We start from the raw sequence: 16150 nt of genomic DNA, 5'->3' as shown, positions 1-16150 counted from the left end.
CTGAAGAGAAGAAACGGTTGAAACATGACTGAAGTTCTTCGTTATTTGTAATATTTTCTTTTGTTATAGCTGAAGTGGAGAGTTTGCTTACACTGTCTCAATCCCATATCTTCCAGGATGTCAAAGGTCAGTGTCATTATAATATCCCTAGACTACTCCTACAGCAACCTATTTTATGGTATTTTATCTCCTACCATCATTATAATATTCATATAGTTCAATTATCATCATTTTTTATTTTTTCCTCATTATCTGAGAGGAAAAAAAAGAACAGTTTCTACACTTCACCTTCCTCCTCTACAGGGAGATCAGAGGTCAGGAGCCGCCTCACTGGGGCTGCCGGCAATTCATCATCTTGCTCAAGGGCACTCCAGCAGGGCAGCCGCTTGCCTGACCTTCCTTCTGTCACCATCACCCACTATCATTACTGTCAAAAGATCTTTTTTTTTTTTTTTTTTTTTTAACTCGGTCCCAGCTTCGCGCCGCTCGGCTACAACTCGCATTCATTAATCGAGGTCGTTCCTCTTTTGGAGTACAAGGGAGGCCTGTTGGGACAGCCGTATCCATAGCAACAGAGGATTATAATTTCTGTGGATGAACTACGGAGCATCGGTTACGTAAGGGTGGTGGGTCTTGGAGGCATCTCTGATGTTGTTGTGCTTGAGTAAGCTCTTTAGGGCTAAAACCTCCAGAGCTGCGCGGTACGGGCTGCGGACCTTCATCTGAGTGTTGATTCCGGTTTTTGGAAAAGGTCTGCAAAAACCTTCATCACCAAGAATTTAATCTCGTCTTCAAACTCACTTTTAGAGAAAGAACTTTCTTAACAGCTGATAGACTTCCTTAGCAATGAGCTGATTGTTTTATTCCTTTAATCAAGAGTATATTTGTTTTTAATACGATATACAATACTTGTGTGCTAATACTAATAGTTTTCTGTCTGACAATTGATCTTAATGCTGCTTATGTCCTGTGAATTTCCTAACTTTGGACATTGTTTGAAAAATACTCTCTAAATACAATTATTATATTACAGATGAGGCTGATGGAGATGTCTTTAGTGTTGCAGGTATTTGGCCATATGACACAGTATTGGACAAATAGACGAACAATTAAAGGATCATCCTGAACGTCTGTACAAAATCTCACAGCAAATGATCTGATAGTTATTGAATATTTCAGTCTAAACCAAAGTGTTGGACTGAAAGAACCATCCCACTGGGCTATAAACCATTAGCTACACTATTTGTTGTTTTTGGAGCAAACTGGAAGCAGTAAACGGCTATAAAAGAAGTATTAATGTGAAGACTTCATGATAACTATGATGCTTTACAGATAAGTGACAAAAGTTGTTTAAGGACATAAACAGTCTTCTTATCATCCTTACAAAGATGTACATCACTGTCACGCGCACTCTTAACAAAAACTCAAGAGTTTATACTGGTGCTGTCGGGGAGCACGCTCCGGTTCTGGACGTCTGTATCTGTATTGTTTGTCTATGAGCTTTTGCTGACGCAGACATGCAGAAAACACACAAATCTGTGTATACGTGCATGTGTGTGAGTGAGTGTGTCCAGAGCAGTGATGTCAAAGCAGAGGATTAGATCGGTTTATATTGCCCAGAGCGGTACATTTGCAATTCACTGAACATCCCGTTCGGTTTGCCAAATCGCTGATTATGTTAGTTTAACTGTTTTGCATCTAAGAGAATAACCACCACCTCCTTCCACTTCAGGTTTATACTAAGTGTTCTTATTTGGAGCATGATTCCTTTAAAAGCATCTGTAACCAAAGTGCCTTACATGGCTCCGGCTAAAAACACAAGATCCTGAGTAATGATGTTTCCAAAAATACATGGTGTTTTTTTGGCCGGCGGCTGGAAGAGGAGCAGCGATCAGGCTAGAAAGTCAACAGGGCGAGCGTGTAAGACCTGCGCAAACTACCGCTCTGCTACCACAGCAGACACATCACACGCAGGCTGTGGACCAGACCACTTGCAGTGCGCACACACACAACTGGCTGTTAGTGGTTTGAGAGGGGAAGCCGTCGTCTCACCCAGCACGGTCCCACATGAGTCAGACGCGGCTTGCAGACAAAGCAGGCAGACCTCAGCGTCATAAAGAAACGTTGCTTTGCCAGCAAGAAAGAAAACATCTCCTTACACACATCTTACGTTTGACGGCGTGCGACGGGACCGTACAACAACAAGCTTCCAACATAAATAAGTGGTATTAGCTGAATTAAGCCTTTTCCTTGTTTGCTCATATTTAAAAATGAGACCTAAAATCTTTCCAGGATGCCATGAAACTGGAGCGTTTAAGAGAGAAAAGAGAGCAAAAGGAGCCATAAAGAGTTCTTGTTAAAAAGAAGCAGAGTCAAGGCTTCTTACAGTCGAGCCAGTTAGTCTAAAACTTTCCATCAAAGCCTCGCTGAGCTGCATGGAGTAATTACCTCTCACACAGCAACAGCTCCCAGGCCTTATTACTGATACTGTGCGTGTGTGTGTGTGTGTATGTGTTTGTGTAAAGGTGCATGTACTGTACACACACACACACATACACATACACATAGATGAATATGCTTCCACGTTCTGGTCAGGCAGTGTGTGTTCCTATAAAGTAACAGCACCCCTGAGTGTCCTGCTTTTTCAGACATAAACCAGCTTGCTGGAGTGATAAACCGAGAAATGTTGTTATGACGGGTTGCTCCTGGTCTCCGCTGTCTTGATGACGGCAGAGAGAAAAAGCCCACCCAATGTGCTGTTCCAGAGCGTCTGGGTAAAAATAGGCAGATTCAAAAGACTTAGACAAAACCAAACCGGGGGGAAGGCACTCGGCGCGAGAGAGAAAAACCTCCACAAGCGCTCAACAATCCTGCAGCCTGTTTGTAAGATCATATCTTTAAAAACCTGCAAAGACATTTCTACAGTTTCAAAAAAGTCTCTGTCTATGTTAGAGTCATGATTTTGATTGTTTGGTGGTAGAAAATGTGCTCGACTCATACAAGTACTCTATGACAAGTAAAAGTTCTGCATTCAAAGTCAAATAAAGTCAAAGTACACCAGTATAATCAGCCAAATATACTGAAAGCATCTCTGATTATACAGTAAGGTAGTTAGACCAGTGGTTCTCAACTTAAGGGTTGGGCCCCCTCCAAAAGGTCACAAGATTGATCTCAAGGGTCATCAAATGATTTATGGAGGAGGAAAGAAGTAAAAAACGTCTGCAGCACACATTTATATTCATTTTCTTAAATATTGTGAAATAATTTGACCTATTTTATATGACAAGCTTTTTTAAATTAAAAAAAAAAAAATCGGAGAAGTTTAAGGTGGACTTGATGCCAAACAAAACGCTGCCTTTATTTTGTAAGGGATCACAAGCCAGAAAGGTTGGAAACTACTGGTTTAATCTTCAACACCATATTGTATTTTATAAGCTTCTCATAGTTTTTTTTTTAAATTTAAAATCTTAATTTAAAAAGTAACCAATAACTATAGCTGTCCAATAAATGTAGAGGAATAAAAACTACAGCGTTTCTCTCTGAAATGCAGTAAAATAGAAGTTTGAAGTAGCGTCAGATGGAAAAATAAACTGAAAATTGAACTGAGCAGTATTTGAGTAAACAAACTTTTCACCGCTGCTGGATTTTTACATTCAGTTCCTCGTCAAATCCTCTCTAATCCCGACTATCTGTGAATCCAATCTTATGAAAAAATCTGTTTAGAACCTTTCAAAAAAAAAAAGCCTAACTTAATCACCGAAAGGAGTGAAATAACTTCCTTTCAGCTGGTGATTGATGCTCCGGTGGATGTCCCGGTTGCTCGGGGGACTGGATCACATGTTTTCTGAAGTCAACACCAGCTCACGATCTCTATTGCACAGCTATAAGGACTTTCCTGTTACTCCCGAGGAGGATTAAACACGCATATCCACCTTCCGAGACTTAGGTCTGTCATGTTGTTAATCTTTGATGTGACGAGTCAGTTTATATGTTTTCTGACATTTATTTATGAGCGACATTGCCTTAAGGAGCTGCTAAGCCTGAAAGAATTTCCTAAGTCTGGGTTTCAGTGGAGAATCTGAGTGTCTCATGATGGTCTAACTGCTGTTTCTAGGGAAAACAGTGACTTCTTGCCATGTTTTGGTATGAAAATGAGTTAATTTAATTACATGGGAAAATATCAGCTCTTGGATCAGTATTTGCATCATCCTTCAACATCAACTGCTACCCACTGTAAATGTCCCAAAACCCCCATTAATATTCCCCCAATTAATTCAACAATGTTAGCGGCTTATGTGAATAGGAGCTGAATGAAGTCTTTGGCTGGAAAAAAAAAAAAATGCAGAAAAAGATTGATGAAATAAAGCGGCGGCAACCAGCGTCGTAACTAATGTCATCTAAGTTTCCAGCGTGAAAGTTCAACGGCTTCTTCCAACATAACTGAACGGAGAGTTTATAAATCTCTCACTCACTGCAGATTTAAAACGACTAAATAACGTACACCCTGATGTTTCCACATCTCACCACATCATGAGATGGTTGTATTTTTCCAGGGGAAGGCTTGAAATGGAGGGCCCAGGCAGCCAGTAAAACTTATTTGGGCATGCAGTCCGAGAGCTCTGCCAGCAGCATATAGCAAGAAGACATAAAAGCCCAACCAAGAAACTTGAAGTAGACAAACTGTGTTAAGTGTTCATAAAATATCTCTGGCTGGGGGAACTTTTGATGGAGAGATTCGGAAAGAGAGGAGAGCTCATTCTGAGTGCTGCTCTGCTTCTAATGATATTCCTGTGGTTTACTGCGGACAATAAACGAATTTCCCCCGAAGGTCAAAGGTCAGGCCATGATCTTGGAGGGATTTACGTTGTATATTTGCTCAATGACACTCCAGCAGGGTGGAAGCAAGTTTGTCGGAGACATGAGGAACTCTGATTTCACCGCAGGTTCTGCAGAGGATCGAACTGAGAATCCGTTTTGTCGGCCAAACCGCAGATATAAAATACAAAATCATAACTTTGACAGAAAGGAGTACTTCAAAATATCATTGAAACACATAAAAATAACTTCAAATCACTCTTTATGACGTTTTATTAGAGTGTCTGAAGTGTAATATTTCTGCTGTTCTTTTAATCTTGTACACGACCGATGGCGAAAGCTCTTATGATGACAGGCGTGTGTTGAAATATGCTCTCATCGTTGGTCTGAACACCGATAAGTCGTCGATGACGTGGCGTTAACGAAGAGGTCGGCGATGATGAAAACACAGACCGATATGTCTTTAATACGTTTTGATTGTTTCTTTGAATTCGTTCAAGAATAAAAATTATTCATCAATGGTTTTTAAGGCTGTATCTGAAAGCAGATGTCATAATTCGTAAGTAAGTGAGGGCAAACAGAGTAATGGCAGCTTATGTTAATACTAATTTGTCACAAAATGACTCATAAACATGAGACTAGGCTATCTGTCAAGCTCATATTCATTGGGATTTACATGAGCCTTGTTATCTACAGTGGATTCATGAAGAGTCATGTAAATGTTTGTTGGAAGCTAATCTAGAGAGAAAAACTTCCGCGTTTGTTAGGAGGCCGCAATTTGCGTATCACTGGTGTAATGAGTTATATGTATATTTTGAGGATAAAACCAAGGACATAATCGCTGATGTTAGAAGGAAACAGCCCAGTATCACTTCCACAACCATTGAACTTTTCTTATTTACTATATTATGGCTCGGTTTGGTTGCTTCAAACTGACTGGCAAGGCCATCAGGATGCAGCAAACCCAGTTTCAAGGCATTTCTTTTCAAAGAGTTATCAGTAAGGCTCAGTTGATTCTTAGCTGTCCTGTAAACCACATGAGAAGTTGAGACTTTCTTTTATTCCTGTGGGTTGAATATCTTAACGCAACACAGCGACATAATGTACACCCCTGAGCTTTATCTGACCAAGAACTGCACTTTATTTAGCTCTTTATTTGTCTTAATCTTTCTATTTATTTTATCTCCAACTAGATTGGTGCTGCAAACCAAATTTCCTTTGGGCCATTTAATAAAGTTGAAGTTTAAGTTGAACAATTTAAGTTCAATAACTTCCTCAATGGACTGAGGACTGAACTGTCTATGGCGTGTTCCCTATTTTTAGTTCAAAATCCCACTATGCCTCGCGTCACCTTTGCCTCTGTAATAACAGACGTGTAAATTACAGTTTTGTGACACCTGTCAGCATTGAAGCAGAATGATGATGATTCATACGTGTCTGAACTCTCAATTTACTACTCGCTACAGAGAAGAGAGGAGGCCGCTGAGTCTTAATCACGCAGGGGAATAGTGAATGAGTGAAAGACAAGGCTGCGTTAACAAGAAGGCATGCAGTAGAGAGATGGCATCACAGTCACACAATGAGGAACACACCAGGATGATATTTTAAGAGTTAGTAAGAGGACAAGAAAAATGTGCACATGCAAGGACTTTTGCTTCCTGGGTCGCTGCTGGACGAAACCCTGACGGCACAAAAATAGAAACAATGTTAAAAGCAACACATTATCTGCATGCTGCTGCTGCTGCTTGACTATTGTTATTAGTAGTCAGACTTTTCTGTCTTCCATAATGATGCCCGGAGGAGGTACTGTGCCAGTCAAAAGTTTGGAAACACTTTCTCATGCAAGTGAATGGGATATCGACGGTTACACTATAAAAAATAAATAGAAAGTAGACAGTGACGCTCGTTTTCCAGTAGTTGAAACTAACCTGGATAAATACAACAGTACTTGGATAATCCCATAGTACCATTTATCTGTATTTACCTATAATATGTAAAGTTTCAAGTTTTCTCTTGGAACATATCATGTAAATCTGATGGCTATCATGATGGCTACGACATCTAAATCTATTTTATTACTTGAATAAGCTGTATTATAGTTGTGATCAGTGGTGGAATAAGTATTCAGATTCCTTTACTTGAGTAAAAGTACCAATACAGCAATGTAAAAATACTCTATTACAAGTAAAAGTCCTGCATGAAAAATCGACTCCAAAGGGTCACCAGATAAACCTGAGGGGTCGTGAGATGATTAATGGGAGAGGAAAGAAGAAAAAACAAAGTTTTTGGACTTTTTCTCTAATCTTTGATCTTTGCTGAAATATTGGATCTTTTGAACATTTATTGAAATGAAACCATGTGAGAAGTTTAGAGGGAAAAATCACTATTTGGTGGAGCTGTTAACAACTCATAGACATCTGAAATGTGACCCTGACTACACACTGCTTTTTGTAAGACGTCAAAAGCCAAAAAGGTTGGAAACCACTGGTTTCATCTTTAACAGTGTGTTGTATTTTATCCATTGTGTCAAATCTTCATCTGAAACTAAAGCTGTCAAATAAATGTAGTAGAGTAGAAAGTACAACGTTTTCCTCTGAAATGTAGTTCAGTGGAAGTATAAAGTAGCACAAAATGGAAATACTCAAGTAAAGTACAAGTACCTCAAAAATGTAACGTTACTTAAGCACAGTACTGGAGTAAATGTACTTAGTTACTTTCCACCACTGGTGGTAGTAGTAGTTTTGTATTAGTATTATCATGCTATTTGAATACCTAGAAATACTCTATGAATAAAATGTATTATTCTTATTATTATAAGTATTAATGAAAATGTTAATGCGAAGGGTGAAGACAGTAAAGTGTTGAGACAGCTTCATAACTCACCTCTGAGGCCTCTCTCATGTTTTCATTCTTTACAACTCCGCCATCTTGTGGACAAAGACGTAAACAAACGCTGACGGTTTATGTCGTCATCAATATGCGCCTGTCTCTCCAGTCGCCGAAACATGTGAAGAAAACATGGGGACTCTGTTATTTTGATATTTAAGTATTGCTTATCTAAATTCACATAACGTTTATTAGCGAAAGTGTAGCTTTAAATACGTTACGAGTCTGTGCGTAGCTAAAAGTAGTAGCTAGCTTTAGCAGCTCGGTTAACGTTACTTTTCGGTTGTTTTACTAGCTTTCAGCGTGCTAACAGTATGGATAACACGGAGGAAAATGCGATTGACATCCACGGAGATGAGGAAATTATTGAGGTTATCGACCTAAACGACACGGAGCCTGGTCCCGGTTGGTAGAAAAGTGTTAACCATTTGATCCATTTGATCACACACTCTTTAAACTGTAATAAAACATTCAAAACTACCGTATGTCACAGAAAGAATTACACTATTTCTGTTAGTAGTTCAGGGGAGAGACACCTTTAGGCCCTCAATAACCCTCACTACCTTTAAGGGACAGGTTCACAATTTTTCAAGAGTCTTATAACAATAGTCAGGTGTACAAATGAACACTGAACAGGTTTTTCTCTGTGTAAATAATTTCTCCTGTTCATACTGACCATTAGAAGATCCCTTTATAATACACATACAATATAAGTGATGGGGGACAAAATCCACAGTCCTCCTTCTGTGCCAAAATGTATTTAAAAGTTTATCTGAAGCTAAGATGACGCTTCAACTGTCCAAATTAGTCAAATCTAACCCACTCCAACCTATTTTGTAAGCTTTCCGTTAAAAAAAAAATCTACTCTTTTTAAAACTTCCTCTTATACTTACAGATGATTTGGCTGACAACTTGGAGGACGTCGACTTTGAAGAGCCTGAGAACGCGGATGATGATGAAGGCTGGGAGACAGAGGACGATATGGAAGCAGAGGCAGAGCAAGATGACAGCGAGCTCACCTTCTCCAAACACACTGGTAGCTTCCTGCCTCTGTCTTTGCGCTTTTATTATCATCAGACACATTTTTAGTCTGTTAAGTTTAACTTGATCCTCTGCTTGTCTGTCCAGGCTCTGTGTTTTGTGTGAACTTGGATCCAGCCACAAACACCCTGGCGGTAACAGGAGGAGAGGACGACAAGGCGTACGTTTGGAGGGTGAGCGACGGAGAGGTTCTGTTTGAGTGCACAGGTGAGTGTTTGTTAAAGGCAGGCTGAGAGCTGAAATGCTGTTTATGAGTGAAAATGAACCCTCGCTGGTGTTAAGGTCATTTTTGTTAAGCACAAAAATGCTGAAACAAAAGGCAAACGGTTAAATCTCATGTTCATCGTCCTGTTTTGATTCAAAACACATTGCAGCCTAAACTTTTGGTCAACAGTGAGAAACAGAGACCAGCACTACTTTTCTCTGTCGGTTGTTAAAGGAACATCAGTTATAAAATAGCATTTTGTGATTGCTCCTAAAACCTACCTTTTAATCATAAAGTTGTCTTTACTCTACTGCTACATAGCCCAAAAGCTCCCTTTTCCTCATCTATACTAAAACACCAGGCCCATTTTTTTTTTTTTTAGATTTATCTGCCTTGAAAATGCCTCAATTTGATTGTCAGAAATACAAGCTTAGTGTAAACAGACGGCCAAAATGGAGAGTAAAAGGTAAAAATAATCAAATTTAGTTACCTGAACGAAATGCAAAAAATGAACCGAAAATATGTTTAAGAGTTATTCTCTGTCAGAAAACAGACTGATGAGTCATTTTTCCTTTTCCTTTTCACTTTTCCTCCAATAGTCATAACAGAACAACATGAACAACTCTATTTTTTTTACTGATAAACTCAATTAACAAGTGAGTCCATGTCACCTTTTGTTTACATCCTGTCTTCCTGAAACCAGGTGGTAGGAACATAAACACAAACGTCGCAGGGGTGGAAGTGCTCTTGGTGTCTTCCTGTAGCTTTTAGCTCATTCATATACATGATACTACAAACTGAAATCATCGGTGTGACAGTGAATTCATCTCTAGCTGCAACCCTTTTTTATTTTTGCCTCCACAGGCCACAAAGACTCTGTGACGTGCGCCGTGTTCAGCCACGACTCCGCCCTGGTGGCTTCGGGTGACATGAGCGGCGTGATTAAAGTCTGGAAAGTGGAGACCAAACAGGAGATCTGGTCCTTCGAAGTGGGCGATCTGGAGGTAAAAGTTTCAGTGCGGAGTATGTGTATTTTATGTAAAGTGTGTATTATTTTGTCTTGTTTACAGTTTCTCCATCTGTAAGCACTTGTGTAAAGGGTTTTTATTGGGGTTGAAGGAATTTATGAGGAAATAAGAGAGGATGAGTGCTCAGGCTGAGAATTTGCGGTCATGTGAGAGGGAAGTAAGTGATCAGACATTCCTCCCCCTTCCTCAACCACCGCTGCTGAGTTGCCCTTTAGCAAGGCACACAACCCCATAATAGCATTAATAAGGGCTGCTCGGTAAAAGTAACAAACTGTGTAAACTGCAGTGGAAGGTAGAGGAAAAATAATTAATTGGTGGTTGTCTGCCCGGCTTCCTCCGCAGTGGTTGGAGTGGCATCCGTGTGCTCCGGTGCTGCTGGCGGGAACAGACGACGGCAACGTGTGGATGTGGAAGATCCCCTCAGGAGACTGTAAAACCTTCCAGAGCTCTGCATGCCAGGCCACCCGTGGCAAAGTCCTTCCCGACGGTAAGAGACTAAAAGAAAAGGACGTTTCCTTTTTGAAATGGAGTCATCAGACGCTTTAGAATATTCAAAAGTAGTAAAACATTTAAAGAGACACATTTTAAAACAGATCTAGAAAGAAGTTGATCAAAACAAGTCCTCAAATGTTAACTTGTTTCACTTTAACGTGTATATTTCATCATTCATCTCCAGGTAAACGGGCTGTGGTGGGTTATGAGGACGGGACAGTGCGAGTGTGGGATTTGAAGCAGGGCAATGCTATCCACGTCATTAAAGGTGAGTGGCGGCTCTCACGTTACCTTTTAAATCTTGGAGGGAGAGAACTTGTAGAGAGATCACATTCATAAAAGAGCTGAGGCAAGACAACGAGGAGATTTCTGCTTTCAAGGGAAGTGCGTGTTGGAGTGATTCACTGGAAAACATCTGATGTTATTCGGTCTGTTTCAACCACAGCGGGAAAGTTATTCTGCCATGTAAGGGGATGACATAGCAAAACGAAGAGGTCATTGAGTAATGGGCTGATTTTAGTTTACATTTTAAATAAAAGGAATATAAACAGCAGCTTTATGGAAACCGCTTCTCTCACTATAGTGACAAAGTTATATACAAATAGACGACAACAGTAAATAAAAGGCAATAAGGGAAACTATAAAAGTATCTGACATTAATAAAATGCAGTTACAACCCAATAAAACAGGCAACAGCAACAAAAATACAATCAGTGGAAACTAATGTTTCCATTCCACTTTTGGTGATTTGGTGCAAATAATTGAGATGTACAAAGACAAAACGGACACAAGCTAAAATTTCTGCTCTGCACGAATTCTGATAAAAGGATAAGAATTGAGAAAACACACGTCGTTTCACGTTTCGGCAGGTCAGGACGGACACAAGGGGGCGCTGACCTGTCTGGCGTGCAACAAGGACGGCTCTCTGGTGCTGACGGGGTCAGTGGACGGCTGCGCCAAACTCATTAACACCGCAACGGGCAAGGTGGGCGCCATGACAACACAACAGCAGATACACATGAACGAGGAAAACAAGCCTAGTGTAGTGATGGTCATGTGACTCATAAACCTTATCCTGGTTGGTTTTGTATTCTTTGTAAGACTAAAGTGTTCTTCGGTAGCTTTCAATCTTTTTTTTTTGTCGTGTGTGTGTGTGTGTGTGTGTGTGTGTGTGTGTGTGTGTGTGTGTGTGTGTGTGTGTGTGTGTGTGTGTGTGTGTGTGTGTGTGTGTGTGTGTGTGTGTGTGAAGGTGGTCGGAGCTTTCTGTGTGGATGGAGGCGTAGCCAAAGGATCGAACGACGATGAAGAATCCAACTCTGTCGAGTCTGTGGGATTCTGCAACATGTGAGTGAGAATAAATCTATTTTTTAATTCATAGAATAGTTTTTCATGCAGTCTAACCAAGTTGAATACAGGTGCTAAACTGTATTAATTTTGAAGCAGTGGGATGTTACTGTAAATAGTGATGAAAGAATCATTTTATAATCAGTTGATTATGTCAGTTATTTGAACTAAAAACATTTGCTGGTTCTCAAATTTGAGGATTTGCTGCTTTTTTTCTGCCTCCTGTGACTGTAAATTGGATTCCTTTGAAAGTTTAGTCTGACAAAATATGCAATTTCGCTCTCAGCTACTTCAGATTAATTAAAATGAATGTGAATCAACAAACAACTTAATTTCACTCAAGTCCTGATGGGCAGATCTATGATAAAGATGATTTTAGTTTGACATTATATCATTTCAGAGTGTCGCAGCTCTGCTTCAGCTCCTCAACTCGTGTCATCTCTCTCATATTTTGCAGCCTGCCTCTCATAGCTGTAGCTTACCTGGACGGGACTCTGGCCATATATGATGTCTCCACACAAGTCTTGAGGCACAGGTGCCAACATGAGGTAACCAGCCTGCAGAGAGAGAGCGTCCCTATATGTGTGTGTGTTTGTGTGTGTGTGTGTGTGTGTGTGTGTCTGTGTGTGGTGTTATACAGTATATTTAGTTCCACATTTGTTTAAAGCACAGGAAAGTTTCCATACATGAATTCTCTCTTGTCTTAACTTGCGTGGAGGCTTCGCAGATGTTGCATAAATCTCCTAGCAACCACATTAGTGTCATCTGTGAGGTCTAGTTGCTTATGTGCAACAGATACATGCAGGGACACCTGAAAGAGAAAATTCCAATTAAGGAATACATTTTTCCTTTGTTGTAACTGGAGTTATTGTCTGTTAACCATGAGTCAGGTGTAATAAAATATAATGACAGACTACTTGTTTCCCAAGTAGAGGAGGACGTCCAGGCTGGCTGCCAGAGTTTGTTTATTCACCTGGAATTGCTCTCTGTGTTCCTCCAGGCGGGCATCGTTCACCTGCAGTGGGAAGAGTCTTCCTCCGTGGTGTCCACCTGCAGTTTAGACGGAGCGCTGCGCCTGTGGGACGCTCGCTCCGGCAACATGGTGTCAGAGTACCACGGCCACAACGCAGAGATCCTCGACTTCACCGTCAACAGGTAGGACTCCGCCACAACACGAGTCAGCTTTAAACTCGAGTTAGTGTTGGTGTCACACTAGAACTTGCAGCATCCAGATGGTTTTTGTTGCGTTATTTGAATACAGAAACAGAGAAAAACTAGCATTCATTCATTTCTACATCAGATCTGTATGTAAATACACTTTTAAGTGTGCTAATGGTGTCAGCCAGCATGAGTCTGCCTCCTTAGGTCTTCCATCTGCTAATAAATCTATTAAACAAGTAGTCCAGAAACAGAAAATAAATCAAATAAAAATATATTAACTACTGTAGTCATTTTTTATGAATAAAAGCCAAACTTTTGTTGGTTCCAGCTTTTCAAATGTGAAAATTTGATGCTCTTCTTTGACATATATGATCAGTAACTTTTGGACTGTTGGTCAAAAAAATGACATTTGAATGTAATAAAATGAGCATTTTTCACTATTTTCTCATGTTTTTTTTAGACCAAACAATTGACAGAGTAATTGATAATGAAAATATTTGTTGGTGCAGCACTAGTTGGTATCATTTTAGTCATTAAAGCCACCTGAGATCTTGTCTTTCTCGCAACTTTCTTACATATAAATATACTGTGTTGTCCTGATATTGTTGCCCATCCCTTAACTTGACCTCTGACTTGACTTTGTCCTCGTCTCTCTTCCAGGGAAGCGTCCCTCGCGATAACCGCTTCAGGAGACAACCAATCGAAAGTCTTCTGCCTCCAAAGGCCCGATCGGTAAAGAGCAGGAGAGAGCGGGAAGAAAAGGAGACGGAGAGGAGACATTTCAGGAAATATAGCAAAAGACATTTGATGATCAGACTTTTTGTTCTCTAACACAAGAGAGCACTTTCTCCTTCTCCTCAGGATTTTAATATGACGTGTGGTGTTACCATCTTATCTGACAGGCTTCAGCTGTGCTCGGTGTAGCTTAATTGATGCAACTAAAGTAGCCGAGAAAGAGTTTTTGGTCTGGTTTGAATGACCAATACAGATCTTCTTGTCTACACCATCCTTTATAACAAGCTGTTCCTCATTACTTTATTCGAGTTACACTCATATGCAAGAATCCATGAGAGACTAAACAAAGTGAAATTCAAAGAGTGATGCATTATGTGTGTCCTGCCTTTGACATCCCTTTTAATGTTCTTTTAATGTTCTGTCCTCCACTACTTAGAGATGAAACAGTAATTAAAAAGGGGATTTTCCTTTGGTCTACATCATCATTTTTTTTTCCATAATTGGAGTTTTGTTTGCAAAATTTCTCCCCCGAGGGTGTGCGTGTGGTCTTCCAGCTCTGAGACTGAGTTATCTCGCCAAATTTTAATGTAAATACAATATGATAAGTAATATACTTTCTTCTTGGTAACCATTAAAAATCATTTTCAGTCTGTCTTATCTTTGATTCCTGCCTCTTAAAACAGTTAAATCTCATCTGCATCTGAGAAGTTTATGTTTTCATCTATTTTTGCCAGTGTTTATCGGTTCCGATAAGATATAGATGCATCATAGAGCAGTAAGCTCATACTTGAAGAAAAAAAAGTGGTCGTTTTGTGTGTCACGATGACATGGAGGCCTGAGAAAAAGATGAAACCTGCTGTAACATCTTTCTGAGTTTAAAGGTCTTTTGGCTTGTTTAGACTGTAGTTTATTCAGATCCATTCTTATCAGATGTGAGTAAAGTTGAGTCAGTATGGAGATGACAGGACCCTTAAGGAAATAGAACTTCCAAAAAATACCACGTAGATATGATTAAAGGAAAAAAATTGTGATTGTGAAAGTGGTGAAGACAGTCTAAGTGGTTGACTTTAATCCAAGTTTGTACTTCTATCCTGTTTTGTACTTGTTGAACTGAGGCCAGAATAATTTTCTGAAGTCTTTGTCCTGCAGAAACGCACCTTTTAACACCTTATATAGTTTAGTTTTGGGTTTTTTTTTATCATATAATGGGTAGTAAGTAAAACTTTAAAATGGATGGATCCTAAATAAGAATGCTGCCTTTCTGTCTTGCTGCCATGTGAAGCAGAAGTAGGTCTGCCTGGCACCAAAGCCAACCGTGGGACCAACCAGAGCCATATTTTAACATGATCATGTCAGGAAAACAATAGTCCAGTCTGTCCTCTGCTCTGGTTTGCTGCCAGGCTTAGAAACATTTATTCCATGGTAACGTTTTTAACTGAAATTCTTCTTTTTCATGGTATTATTGAGTTTCACAGTCATATACAGACTCACAAACAATGCTTAAGATGTTACATATGTGTATTTTATCTTGGCCAAGACGCCTGACGCCAGTGTACGGAGGCCCAAAATTGACAAAATGCAGTAAAAAAAAAAAAAGATTGGATAAATGATTAAATGTGTGCGGAGATCCAGTATTCATAAAGAAATAAAGGAAAATTATGTAGTTGGAAAATAAAGTGAGCTGGTAAAAGACAAACAGAAGAGGAAAATAAATTTTATCAATAGAATGTCAAAGAAAAAGTATAAACACTTTATATGTCTTTTTACACCTCATTTTAATTATTTAATGAACAGTATCATGAATGTAATCAATATTTTGAAATTGTCTGATAACTTACCCTTTTGTCAGTTTCCATATAAGTTTTAGAGGCAATGTTTTTTGTTTATGGTCAAAGAGACACTTAATTGATTAATATTTAATTGTGCAATAAATACAGGGATTAATAAAAAAGATGGCATGTCCATGAACCCCTTACTAAAAGGATCACCCCTCCAAAATGGTATTTATAAATGTGTATATAATATATATATATATAAATATATAAATAGATTTATTCAGTATGATTTAAGAATTTTTATTTAAATCTCTTTTTTTGTGTAATGACATACATAAATAAGATTAATGGTTACATATCACTCTACATATACATACTTTATGTACCTACCTACATTATCAATTGGTCAGTTATGTCAAATAGATAACTAATAGTCATCCAAAGAGTGCTCCTGAGGAAAAACACCAGACCAAACCAAAATTTTGATCATGAAAAGTGTCAAATATATACATTACAATCACCTCAGTCTATATGTAACTCTGTCTAACAATTACACTTTCTACAAAACAGGTGGATGTTATCAGCCGTGCAAATATTTGACTGCCCTGACCCATATTTCCTATAATCAGGACATACATTAGTCCACCAGACACTGCATTGTGTGTTGC

General features: G+C 39.3%; 1 protein-coding gene across 1 annotated transcript; it reads left to right on the top strand.

Moving 5' to 3' along the window:
* Positions 1 to 7811: 7811 nt before the first annotated feature.
* On the top strand, positions 7812 to 14357 carry LOC122976343 (angio-associated, migratory cell protein). The gene is made up of 11 exons (XM_044344779.1): positions 7812 to 8106; positions 8597 to 8737; positions 8830 to 8949; positions 9812 to 9951; positions 10318 to 10462; positions 10652 to 10735; positions 11337 to 11452; positions 11717 to 11811; positions 12269 to 12359; positions 12812 to 12966; positions 13633 to 14357. Exons 1-11 carry the CDS (start codon positions 8016 to 8018, stop codon positions 13706 to 13708), a joined length of 1254 nt encoding a protein of 417 aa, XP_044200714.1. The 5' UTR covers positions 7812 to 8015; the 3' UTR covers positions 13709 to 14357.
* The last annotated feature ends 1793 nt before the right edge of the window (positions 14358 to 16150 follow it).

This window comes from Thunnus albacares, chromosome 24 (genome assembly GCF_914725855.1).
Source record: "Thunnus albacares chromosome 24, fThuAlb1.1, whole genome shotgun sequence".
Classification (NCBI taxonomy): Eukaryota; Metazoa; Chordata; class Actinopteri; order Scombriformes; family Scombridae; genus Thunnus; species Thunnus albacares.
This window is presented reverse-complemented; position numbering and strand designations above follow the sequence as displayed.

Excerpts from the sequence above, each read along its gene's own strand:
- LOC122976343 (XM_044344779.1), top strand. The coding sequence starts at position 8,016 with ATGGATAACACGGAGGAAAATGCGATTGACATCCACGGAGATGAGGAA. Across the intron at positions 11,812-12,268 it reads TCTGTGGGATTCTGCAACAT|CCTGCCTCTCATAGCTGTAG; the intron begins GTGAGTGAGAAT and ends CATATTTTGCAG. Across the intron at positions 12,360-12,811 it reads GGCACAGGTGCCAACATGAG|GCGGGCATCGTTCACCTGCA; the intron begins GTAACCAGCCTG and ends GTGTTCCTCCAG.